At 45.0% G+C, this 13,314-nt stretch overlaps 1 protein-coding gene across 6 annotated transcripts in view; it reads left to right on the top strand.

Annotated features, from left to right (window-relative positions):
- nalcn (sodium leak channel, non-selective) overlaps positions 1 to 13,314 on the top strand; it is a 358,024-nt gene that overhangs the window by 288,728 nt on the left and 55,982 nt on the right. For all 6 annotated transcript variants that reach the window (XM_072578059.1, XM_072578064.1, XM_072578061.1 and 3 more), the window contains one exon: positions 7,409 to 7,515. In XM_072578059.1, the coding sequence (XP_072434160.1) occupies positions 7,409 to 7,515 (107 nt within the window). The remainder of the gene's footprint in view (positions 1 to 7,408; positions 7,516 to 13,314) is intronic.

Below are 13,314 nucleotides of genomic sequence, written 5' to 3'. Positions count from 1 at the left end.
TGTCCCAGAGGTGTTCTCAACACAGACGTTGACTATAAACTGACTGACTCCCACAGCTACCTAGATTACACCTCCTCCCACCCTGCCCCCTGTAAAAACACCATCCCATATTCCCAATTTCTTTGCCTTCGCCGCATCTGCTCCCAGGAGGACCAATTCCAATACCGAACAACCCGGATGGCCTCCTTCTTCAACGACCGCAATTTCCCCCAGACGTGATTGACGATGCTGTCCACCACATCTCCTCCACTTCCCGCTCCTCCGCCCTTGAACCGCCCCCCCCCCCCGCCCTTGAACCCCCCCCCCTCCAATCACCACCAGGACAGAACCCCACTGGTCCTCACCTACCACCCCACCAACCTCCAGATTCATCGTATTATCCTTCGTCATTTCCGACACCTCCAAACTGACCCCACCACCAAGGATATATTTCCCTCCCCACCCCTATCAGGCGTTCCAGAAAGACCACTCCCTCCGCGACTCCCTCTTCAGATCCACACCCCCCCACCAACCCAACCTCCACTCCCGGCACCTTCCCCTGCAACTGCAAGAAATTCAAAACTTGCGCCCACACCTTCCCCCCTCACTTCCCTCCAAGGCCCCAAGGGATCCTTCCATATCCGTCACAAATTCACCTGCACCTCCACACATATCATTTACTGCATCCGCTGCAACCGATGTGGCCTCCTATACATTGGGGAGACAGGCCGCCTACTTGCGGAACGTTTCAGAGAACACCTCTGGGACACCCGCACCAACCAACCCAACCGCCCCGTGGCTAAACACTAACTCCCCCTCCCACTCCGCCAAGGACATGCAGGTTCTTGGCCTCCTCCATCGCCAGACCATGGCAATACGACGCCTAGAGGAAGAGCGCCTCATCTTCCGCCTAGGAACCCTCCAACCCCACTGGATGAATGCAGATTTCTCCAGCTTTCTCATTTCCCCTCCCCCCACCTTTTCTCAGTCCCAACCCTCAGACTCAGCACCACCTTCTTGACCTGCAATCTTCTTCCCGACCTCTCCACCCCCCACCCCCTCTCCGGTCTATCACCCTCACCTTAACCTCCTTCCACCTATCGTATTCCCAACGCCCCTCCCCCAAGTCCCTCCTCCCTACCTTTTATCTTAGCCTGCTTGGCACACCCTCCTCATTCCTGAAGAAGGGCTTACGCCTGAAACGTCAATTCTCCTGTTCCTTTGTTGCTGCCTGACCTGCTGCGCTTTTCCAGCAACACATTTTTAAGCCCCTCAGAGATCAGCAAGGCGGCCTTTGTGTGGAGCCACAGAAAATTGGGCAATACTAAATGAGTATTTTTCATCAGTATTTACTGTGGAAAAGGATATGGAAGATATAGACTGTAGGGAAATAGATGGTGACACCTTGCAAAATGTCCTGATTACAAAGGAGGAAGTCCTGGATGTCTTGAAACAGGTAAAGGTGGATAAATCCCCAGGACCTGATCAGGTGTACCCTAGAACTCTGTGAAAGCTAGAGAAGTGAATGCTTTGCCTCTTGCTGAGATATTTGTATCATCGATAGTCACAGGTGAGGTGCCAGAGACTGGAGGTTGGCTAATGTGGTGCCACTGTTTAAGAAGGGTGGTAAGGACAAGCCAGGGTACTATAGACCAGTGAGCTTGACGTCGGTGGTGGGCAAGTTGTTGGAGGGAATCCTGAGGGACAGGATGCACATGTATTTGGAAAGGAAAGAACTGATCAGGGATAGTCAACATGGCTTTGTGCGTGGGAAATCATGTCTCACAAACTTGATTGAGTTTTTTTGAGGAAGTAACAAAGAGGATTGATGAGGGCAGAGCGGTAGATGTGATCTACATGGACTTCAGTAAGGCATTCGACAAGGTTCCCCATGGGAGACTGATTAGCAAGGTTAGATCTCATGGAATACAGGGAGGACTAGCCATTTGGATACAGAACTAGCTCAAAGGTAGAAGACAGAGGGTAGTGGTGGAGGGTTGTTTTTCAGACTGGAGGCCTGTGACCATTGAGTGCCACCAGGATCGGTGCTGGGCCCTCTACTTTTCTTCATTTATATAAGAATTTGGATGCGAGCATAAGAGGTATAGTTAGTAGGTTTGCAGATGACACCAAAATTGGAGATATAGTGGACAGCGAAGAGGGTTACCTCAGATTACAACAGGATCTTGACCAGATGGTCCAATGGGCTGAGAAGTGGCAAATGGAGTTTAATTCAGATAAATGCGAGGTGCTGCATTTTGGGAAAGCAAATCTTAGCAGGACTTATACACTTAATGGTAAGGTCCTCGGGAGTGTTGCTGAACAAAGAGACCTTGGAGTGCAGGTTCATAGCTCCTTGAAAGTGGAGTCGCAGGTAGATAGGATAGTGAAGAAGGCGTTTAGTTTGCTTTCCTTTATTGGTCAGAATATTGACTACAGGAGTTGAGAGGTCATGTTGCGGCTGTACAGGACATTGGTTAAGCCACTGTTGGAATATTGCATGCAATTCTGGTCTCCTTCCTATCAGAAAGATGTTATGAAACCTGAAAGTATTCAGAAAAGATTTGCAAGGATGTTGCCAGGGTTGGAGGATTTGAGCTATAGGGAGAGGCTGAACAGGTTGGGGCTGTTTTCCCTGGAGCATCGGAGGCTGAGGGGTGAGACCTTACAGAGATTTACAAAATTATGAGCGGCATAGATAGGATAAATAGACAAAGTCTTTTCCCTGGGGTGGGGGAGTCCAGAACTAGAGGGTATATGTTTAGGGTGAGAGGGGAAAGATATAAAAGAGACCTAAGGGGCAATCTTTTCACACAGTGTGTGGTACATGTATGGAACGAGCTGCCAGAGGAAGTGGTGGAGGCTGGTACAATTGCAGCATTTAAAAGACATTTGGATGGGTATACGAATAGGAAGGGTTTGGAGGGATATGGGCCGGTACTGGCAGGTGGGACTAGATTGGGTTGGGATGTCTGGTCGGCATGAACGGGCTGGACCAAAGGCTCTGTTTCCATGCTGTACATCTCTATGACTCTATGAAGAGTAATGAGGCAAGAAATTACTGTTAAAGCCATAATCAGATCAGCTTATTGCAAGGACTGGAGCAGGGTCTATGGGCTGAATAGTCCACTCCTGTTCCTATTTCAGATGAGATCATAGCTGCTCTGTTTACTAATTCCAGATATCTACCTTTGATCCATATCTATTCAGACCTTTGGCAACAAGAATCTCAGATCTACATTTTGACCATTGATCTTGTATCAGTTGCAGTTTGTGGGAAAGAGTTCCAAGCTTCCATCTCCCTTTCTGTGAAGAAATGTATCCTGTTTTATTCTTGAAATATCTGGCTCCAATTATTAGCAACTGACCTCTGACCCTGGACTCAAATTCCACTGCAACATCTGGTAGATACTGTCACACCATCAACATATTACACTGCATAATCGGGTGGCACAGTGGTTAGCACTGCTGCCTCACAGCGCCAGAGACCCGGGTTCAGTTCCCGCCTCAGGCGACTGACTGTGTGAAGTTTGCACGTTCTCCCCGTGTCTGCGTGGGTTTCCTCCGGGTGCTCCGGTTTCCTCCCACACTCCAAAGATGTGCAGGTCAGGTGAATTGGCCATGCTAAATTGCCTGTAGTGTTAGGTAAGGGGTAGATGTAGATGTAGATGTAGATGTAGGGGTAAGAGTGGGTTATGCTTCGGCGGGGCGGTGTGGACTTGTTGGGCCGAAGGGCCTGTTTCCACACTGTAAGTAATCTAATCTAATCTAATCGCTTCTCGCAGGCAAATTGTGTTTGCATGAACAACCTGACTTTCAACATTGCGAACTGTTTCTATCATTGTACGTTTAGGAGAAAAGATGTTTTTGTAATGAATAATACCTGAATAGTCTCTGTTAAAGTTATTACATACCTCAAATGAAAACAGAAATCGCTGGCAAAACTCAGCAGGTCTGGCAGCATCTGTGGAGAGAAGCAGAGTTAATATTTTGAATCTGGTGACCCTTCTTCAGCATGGACATTAGCTGGCAAAAGGTGGTATTCATGCTGATGGGGATTGGGGGTGGGGGGAGATGCAGGAGTGACCAAATGGGCAGAGATGGAGACCAGAGAGAGAAAGACAGGCAGACAAAGGGGTGGATGATGGTAAGCCAGGGAGGAAGAAAAGCTGACAATGGGGACCATGAGTAGGTGCAAATGAGTTGGCTATGGTGAAAGCAGCCTTTGTGATGACAGTACCAGGGGTGTGGAGGTTGGTAAAGAATGTGGAAGGAGGTGTTCAGGTCCTAAAGTTATTAAACTTGTTATTGAGTCCTGAAGGCTGCAGAGTTATGTAAGGTAGACATGATAGATTGAGTGAGTCCTTAGAAGAGTATAAAGAAAGTAGGAATGCTGGATAACTAAAGAAATTGAGGGTTTGATTAAAAAAAAGAAGGAAGCATATGTCAGGTATAGACAGGATAGATCGAGTGAATCCTTAGAAGAGTTTAAAGGAAGTAGGAGTATACTTAAGAGGGAAATCAGGAGGGCAAAAAGGGGACATGAGATAGCTTTGGCAAATAGACTTAAGGAGAATCCAAAGGGTTTTTACAAATATATTAAGGACAAATGGGTAACTAGGGAAAGAATAGGGCCCCTCAAAGATCATCGAGGAGAAAGTGGGGACTGCAGATGCTGGAGATCAGAGCTGAAAATGTGTTGCTGGAAATGCGCAGCAGGTCAGGCAGCATCCAAGGAGCAGGAGAATCGACGTTTCGGGCATAAAGAAGGGCTCATGCCCGAAACGCCAATTCTCATGCTCCTTGGATGCTGCCTGACCTGCTGCGCTTTTTCAGCAACACATTTTCACCCCTCAAAGATCAGCAAGGCGGCCTTTGTGTGGAGCCACAGAAAATGGGGGAGATACTAAATGAATATTTTCCATCAGTATTTACTGTGGAAAAGGATATGGAAGATATAGACTGTAGGGAAATAGATGGTGACATCTTGCAAAGTGTCCAGATTATAGAGGAGGAAGTGCTGGATGCCTTGAAACAGTTAAAGGTGGATAAATCCCCGGGACCTGATCAGGTGTACCAAAGAACTCTGTGGGAAGCTAGAGAAATGATTGCTGATCCTCTTGATGAGATATTTGTATCATCGATGGTCACAGGTGAGGTGCCGGAAGACTGGAGGTTGGCAAACGTGGTGCCACTGTTTAAGAAGGATCATAAAGACAAGCCAGGGAGCTATAGACCAGTGAGCCTGAACTCAGTGGTGGGCAAGTTGTCGGAGGGAATCCTGAGGCTCAGGATGTACATGTATTTGGAAAGGCAAGGACTGATTCGGGATAGTCAGCATGGCTTTGTGCTTGGGAAATCATGTCTCACAAACTTGGTTGAGTTTTTTGAAGAAGTAACAGAGAAGATTGATGAGGGCAGAGCAGTAGATGTGATCTATATGGACTTCCGTAAGGCGTTCAACAAGCTTCCCCATGGGAGACTGATTAGCAAGGTTAGATCTCATGGAATACAGGGAGAACTAGTCACTTGGATACAGAACTGGCTCAAAGGTAGAAGACAGAGGGTGATGGTGGAGGGTTGTTTTTCAGACTGGAGCCTGTGACCAGTGGAGTGCCACAAGGATCAGTGCTGGGCCCTCTACTTTTTGTCATTTACATAAATGATTTGGATGCGAGCATAAGAGGTCCAGTTAGTAAGTTTGCAGATGACACCAAAATTGGAGGTGTAGTGGACAGCAAAGAGGGTTACCTCAGATTACAACAGGATCTTGACCAGATGGGCCAATGGGCTGAGAAGTGGCAGATGGAGTTTAATTCAGATAAATGCGAGGTGCTACATTTTGGGAAAGCAAATCTTAGCAGGATTTAATGGTAAGGTCCCTGGGAGTGTTGCTGAACAAAGAGACCTTGGAGTGCAGGTTCATAGCTCCTTGAAAGTGGAGTCACAGGTAGATAGGATCGTGAAGAAGACGTCTGGTATGCTTTCCTTTATTGGTCAGGTTATTGAGTACAGGAATTGGGAGGTCATGTTGTGGCTGTACAGGATATTGGTTAGGCCACTTTTGGAATATTGCGTGCAATTCTGCTCTCCTTCCTATCGGAAAGATGTTGTGAAACTTGAAAGAGTTCAGAAAAGATTTACAAGGATGTTGCCAGGGTTGGAGGCTTTGAGCTACAGGGAGAGGCTGGACAGGCTGGGGCTGTTTTCCCTGGAGTGTCTGAGGGGTGAGGGGTGACTTTATAGAGGTGTACAAAATTATGAGGAGCATGGATAGGGTAAATAGACAAAGTCTTTTCCCTGGGGTGGGGGAGTCCAGAACTAGAGAGCATAGGTTTAGGTTGAGAGAGGAAAGATATAAAAGAGACCTAAGGGGCAAATTTTTCACACAGAGGGTGTTATGGGTGTGGAATGAGCTGCCAGAGGAAGTGGTGGAGGCTGGTATAATTGCAACATGTAAGAGGCATTTGGATAGATATATGAATAGGAAGAGTTTAGAGGGATATGGGCCGGGTGCTGGAAGGGAGACTATTGGGTTGCGATATCTGGTCGACATGGACGGGTTGGACTTAAGGGTCTGTTTCCATGCTGTACATCTATATGACTCTGAGTCCCCAAGCAAAAAATGAGGTGCTGTTCTTCCAGCTTACGCTGAGCTTCACTAGTGCACTGCAGCAAACATGGGACAGATGTTGACCAGGGAACAGGGTGGGAGTGTTGAAGTGGCACACAACCAGTCGCTCCGTCTTTTTTATGGATTTGGTACTGTCTGTAAGCATGTCCCCGAGCTTCCAATTGCCTGTCACTACTGTGTTCCCTGGCCAATCACTGTCTCCGGCTTGCTGCAGTGCTCCAGTGAAGCTCAGCAGAAGTTGGAGAACAATGTCTCATTTTCCACTTGGGGACACTGCAGCCTTCAGGACTCAATCTTGAGTTCAATAATTTTAGAGCATCTTCCATGTCCTTTGCACCCCCACCCCAGGCCCTGTCATCACATGGGCTACTTTCACCACAGGCACAGCCAATACATTTTCACCTATTTATGGTCCACATTATCAGCCTCCCTGAATTGCTTTCATCCATCCCTTTGTCTGCCTGTGGGCTGAATCTTCACCTGTTTGTTCACTCATCCCCATGTAACCCCACCGCCACCAATGAGCATATATACCATCTTTTCCCAGCTACTGCCTTTTATGACAAAGGGTCATTGGCCCCAAAACATTAACTCTGCTTTCTCTCCCCCGATGCTGCCAAATCTACTGAGTTTCTCCAGCAATTTCTGTTTTTGTTTCAGATCTTCAGCAGTTATTTGTTTTATTTTAATTTTACATACCTCCATGTTTTATCTGCTCTTAATTTTTTTTTCAATATTGCAAATAAGTAATCAAATATCTCACAAATAGTCCTTGTGGCCTGTTATGGGTTTTAGGAGCTTTGTCATGGCATGTTCAGGATCAACGTCAGCGTCTCAAAGGATCTCAACTTGAAGTTAAAGGCGGGTGAGAAAAAGCCAGGCTTTTGGGTGCCTAGAGTTTGGTAAGTTCTAAGAAAAAAACGGAATAAATAAAGTGCATCCGGAAATGGCAGTGATATAGCAATGCTTAACAGAAAAATGGTCAAAAGTAAATGCTATTCACACAGCAGGGAATTCGCTAATGCGGCTCTAATTGAAACTCTTATCATTGACTGGTACAGCTTGGAAAGAGGCTCTTCAGCCATAAAACATTATTTAGTCTAGTCCCATTTCGCAGCAATTGGTCCATGGTCTTGTATGCTATGATTCTTTAAGTGCTTTTTTTTGTTAGATTGTATTCCCTACAGTATGGGAACAGGCCCTTAAGCCCAAATCGACCCTCCGAAGAGTAACCCACCCTGACCCATTTCCCTCTGACTAATGCACCTAAGACTATGGGCAATTTAGCATGGCCAATTCACCTGGCCTGCACATCTTTGGACTGCGGGAGGAAACCGGAACACCTAGAGGAAATTCACACAGACAGTCACCCGAGGCTGGAATCGAACCTGGGTCCCTGGTGCTGTGAGGCAGCAGTGCTAACCACTGAGCCACCGTGCTCATCTAACTACTACTTAAATATTGTGAGGGTTCCTGCCTCTAACACCTTTTCACTCTAAGTGAAAGAAAATCCCCTTGAAACTTCATGCCGTTTATCTTAAATCTGTGCCTCTGGTTATTGATCCCTCAACTAAGGGAAAATGTTTCTTCTTATCCACCCTATCTGTGCCCCTCATCATTGTGTACATGTCAATCAGGTCATTAGCCCTCCCTATCCACCCCTGACCCCCTATTTCTCTGCTGTAAGAAAAACAACCCCAGCTTCTCTGGTGTCTCTTCATTGTTGAAAAGCTCCAGCGCAGACAACATCCTGGTGAATCTCCTCTGCACCTTCGCTATTGCAATCACAAGCTTCATAGGGTGTCATGACCAGTATGGCACTTGATACTCTGCTTGTGGCTTAATTAGATCCATCAAAACCTCCTTGCAACTAGATACAGGTTTCCAATGACCAAGCCAACCTTTGACCATCACCTTCAGCTCCTGCCATTTTTAGGAACCAATTTATCAAATTACCCTGGAATCCAGGGCACTTACCTCTTTAACTAGTCTCCTATGCAAGACCTTTTAACAACCTTACTAAAATCGACATATACTGTATCCACTGCACACCCTCATCCACTTCCTTAAAAGAAATCACTAGTGTAACTTCGTTCATTAAATCTTCCGTACAGTTTCAATGAACTTTCCACTTTTTGAAGAACCATTATGTAGCTGATTTGACATCAATCCCCTTTAAAGCATAGGCTACTGCAAAAGATACGGAGGTATGGCATTGAGGGTGAGTTGGAGGTTTGGATTAGGAATTGGCTGGCTGGAAGAAGACAGAGGGTAGTAGTTGATAGTATAGGTTCATCTTGGAGTGCAGTTACTAGCGGTGTTCCACAAGGATCTGTTTTGGGACCATTGCTGTTTGTCATTTTTATAAATGACCTGGAGGAGGGGCTAGAAGGTTGGGTGAGCAAGTTTGCGGATGATACGAAAGTCGGTGGAGTTGTTGACAGTGAGAAAGGATGTGTCAGGTTACAGTGGGATATAGATAAGCTGCAGAGGTGGGCAGAAAGGTGGCAAATGGAGTTCAATGTGGGTAAGTGTGAGGTGATTCACTTTGGTATGAGTAACAAAAAGATGGGGTACTGGGCTAATGGTCAGATACTTGGTAGTGTGGATGAGCAGAGGAACCTTGGTGTCCATGTACTCAGACCTCTGAAAGTTGCCACCCAGGTAAATGCGGTGAAGAAGGCATATGGCGTACTGGCTTTTATTGGTAGAGGAATTGAGTTCCGGAGTCCTGAGGTCATGTTGCAGTTGTATAAGACTCTGGTGCGGCCACATCTGGAATATTGTGTGCAGTTTTGGTCGCCATACTATAGGAAGGATGTGGAGACACTGGAACAGGTGCAGAAGACGTTTACCAGGATGTTGCCTGGTATGGTAGGAAGATCGTATGAGGAAAGGCTGAGGCACTTGGGGCTGTTTTCATTGGAGAAAAGAAGGTTTAGGGGTGACTTGATAGAGGTGTACAAGATGGTTAGGGGTTTAGATAGGGTTGACCATGAGAACCTTTTCCCACGTATGGAGTCAGCTATTACGAGGGGACACAGCTTTAAATTAAGGGGTGGTAGGTATAGGACAGATGTTAGGGGTAGATTCTTTACTCAGCGAGTCGTGAGTTCATAGAATGCCCTGCCAGTAGCAGTGGTGGACTCCCCCTCTTTATGGGCATTTAAATGGGCATTGGATAGGCATATGGAGGATAGTGGGCTAGTGTAGGTTAGGTGGGCTTGGATCGGCGCAACATCGAGGGCCAAAAGGGCCTGTACTGCGCTGTATTTTTCTATGTTCTATGTTCATACAGCATCACTGGAGGCCTTCCTATCCATCCTACCGATGCTAGCTATTCAAAAGACCAAAGCAATCAGTCTCCTTGCTCTTTACCCATAGCCCTGCAAAATAATCTTCCTTTTAGAGCATTTTTCGCTGTTGAAAGTTACGATAGAATTTGTTGCTATCACCCTGTCAGGCAGTATACTCCAGATCACATCACCTCGATGTAGCAAAACATTCCTTTGCTCCCACTGACTCTTTTTTCAAAACCTTTTAAATCTGTATCCTCATTACCAACCTTCCTGCTAGTGGAAGAAGCTTCTTATTGGCCCCATCAAAACCTTTCACCTTCTCTGTTCCAATCCATTAAGCATTTCAATAACTCAATTGAAAAACATGTCTCCAATATACTTTCTTCTCTTCTGTTTGGCTTCTGTGTGGAACACTGACTCTGGGTGGAAGGATCAACATATGTTCCACTCAAAGGATCTGAAAGCACTCTCTTTTTGGCCATGGGAAATGTGCAATGACAGCCCAAATGCTCGCCCTAACATTATTCCTCTCTGTGAAATTCTGCCCACTCACACTCTGTTCCTATCCCTGCAGCACTGCATGATTAAACACAACAAATGGATATGGTGCCTCTCAGGTATGCTATCAGGCAAAATTTCACTTTGAGCCACATAAGGAGATAATAGGGCAGGGACTATAAACTTATTCAATGAAGGCAGTTTTCAATAATCTCTTAAAGGAGGAAAGAGAATGCACAGGTTTAGGGAGGGAATTCTCCAGCTTAGGGTCTAGACAACTGATGGAAAGACACCAGTAGAGGAGAAATGGGAATAGGAGATGCTAAAAGTTCACATTGGTTGAATGCAACGATCTGCGTAGGTTGTGTTCCAAGTAGTGACAAGGTGCAGTGTAAACTTTTTCAGTAGATTATGCTATAAATACTTATTATTATTAGTATGTAGTTTGTAAGGCACTGAGCAGTAAATTTTGACTTGAAATAAACTCAAGATTAAGCGTTTTGTAAAAGGACGAACTGATACTTCAGAAACTCATGGTCCAACTCATCATTTCAGATGTTGATGCTCCACATGAACCTCCTCCTTCTCTATATCATCTCACCCTATCATCCTATACATCTCTCCCTTTCTCTGTCATGGATTAAACTTCGCCTTCAACCATCCTGTTCATCTCTACTGCTTTGAAGTTTTTCTTTACCACTGAAAAGTTTTATTTCTTCAGAAATCCTCAGGTGATTTATTAATGAGTGTATTATATTTAAACTTAGGACTTGCTCCCCAGTAGAAGCATCATCCATATCAATCCTGTATTCCATCATCCTACTGCCATCTCTTTGAAGTCCAGAAAATATCCCTAACCTGTTCAGGTTTTGTCTTGATCATTCAGACACCACCATTGTGAATGTTCTTCACTTTTCATTACCCCCATGATCTGTATTCGATCAGAAGCCAAAGTGGACAGATGTTTGATCACAGCTTTGTTCAGATATAGTTGGAGAGGAAGTGGCAATCAACCAAAATTCCCAATCACACCTGCTGGGTGTGTCCTTGCCTGATTGCTTAATTGATGGGATCTGGCTTGGATATGCTGCTCGTGTGATTGCACAACCTGCCAACTCTGACTGAATGTTGATACAGGTGACAGCGTTTTAGATTAGCTGAAGTTTACTGTAGGTGGTAAACAGGAGGCAAGCCAGGAGTGCTTTGAAACTGTTGTGTCTGGAGGGTTCCCAGATGAGGGTTTCAGCAGCCAGTGAGCTGAGGCAGTGGTGGAGTTAGCTAACATGAACACCTTTGTGACAGAATGTTGCTGAAAGATAAAAGCCTTGGACTATGGACCATCTCTCAACTGCACCAGGGGTAGGAAACGGCTTGTGTAGAATAGTCTTTCTTTGAAAATTTATAGATTGGAAAAGTAAGAAAATAAATGCTGTCATTATAAGGACAAGGCTTACTCTTAACTGACACCGTTAATTAATTGGGTATAATAATCACATATTGCATTTCAAATGGTATTTACATCAGCACTGGTTTATGATCTGTTCAACTAGTTAATTACTAACTAACCAAGCATGCTCTGGATAATGTACATTCTCCTTAATTCTGTATGAGATTGTTAGAGGATATCTTATCTTTATGGCCCCTAGTTAAAATCTCCCGAAAAAGTGGAAACATCTGTATATCTACCCTATAGATTTCCTTCATAATATTAAAAGATGTCTATCAGAACCTCAGCCTTCTCTTCGGGTAGAAAAAGGAGCCCCTGGCTGTTCAATCTTCCCGATTGTTATAATTCCTGGATCCTTAGGAATTTTTCTTTTGCACCTTCTCTAATGCCTCCACATTTTTTTTGGCATAGGATCAGCACAGTGAGTTAAATGCAGCAGTTGGTTAAACAAAAATAACCATTGTAATGAATCATCCAGTGAATTATTTGGTTTCATGTTTATTCTTTGCTTTTGATTGGAATAAAAAGAGTTCAAATCTTTTAATTTTATTCACAGAGAGTGGGGAGAATGTGAAACAAACTGCCAGATTAACTAGTTGTAGTGGACAGTTTGTTTTTAATTTGTTCATGGGATATAGACATCGCTGTCTAGGCCAGCAGCACTGTGACTCAGCACCTGACAGCACCAGGGACCCGGGTTTAATTCCACCCTCGGGTGACTGTCTGTGTGGAGATAACACATTCTCCCCGTGTCTGCACGGGTTTCCTGCCACAGTCCAAAGATGTGCAGGCTAGGTGGATTAGCCATATGAAATGCAGGGTTTTGGGATAGGGTGTGTCTGGGTAGTACCCTCTTCAGAGGGTTAGTGTGGACTTGATGGGCCAAATGGCCTGTTTCCACACCACCACCTCCCATTGTGGTCAATAGTGTAGATATATTTAAGGGGAAGCTGATTAAACACATCTGGGAGAAACAAATAAAAGTTGATGTTAGGAAGGTACAATGAAGAAGGACAGGAAGCAGCTTATTTGGAGCACAAGCACTGACACGGAGCAGTTGGATGGCCTGTTTCTATGTCCCAAATATTAAATGTGTTATTTTGCGTTTATTGTCTCCTGTTGTTCTTTTGCTTTAACCTGTATCCTTTGGCTCCCTACTCTCCTTATTCACTTTATCAAAACCTTTTTATAACTTCACATGCCTCGTCCCACCTTGTCTCTTTTTGCTATAAGATGAATACTTCCATTTTTGCAAGTCACTTTCTGATGTGCACAACAACTGGCAAAGGATTATCCTTCCCGGATGAAGAATGATTTGTAGAATGTGTAGAAATATTAGGATTAGCTTATGATCAACGAATTCTCTTGAGAACTACGCTGGAGAGGAGCATTCCTGGATTGTAGTTAGATAGCTCTCAGCAGATCATGATTAAAATTTGACCGGCGAGGTATAGTTT

The sequence above is a fragment of the Chiloscyllium punctatum genome, chromosome 9 (assembly GCF_047496795.1).
Source record: "Chiloscyllium punctatum isolate Juve2018m chromosome 9, sChiPun1.3, whole genome shotgun sequence".
In the NCBI taxonomy this organism is placed as follows: domain Eukaryota; kingdom Metazoa; phylum Chordata; class Chondrichthyes; order Orectolobiformes; family Hemiscylliidae; genus Chiloscyllium; species Chiloscyllium punctatum.
Note: the sequence above shows the minus strand (reverse complement) of the source record. Positions and strands in the feature narration are given on the sequence as shown.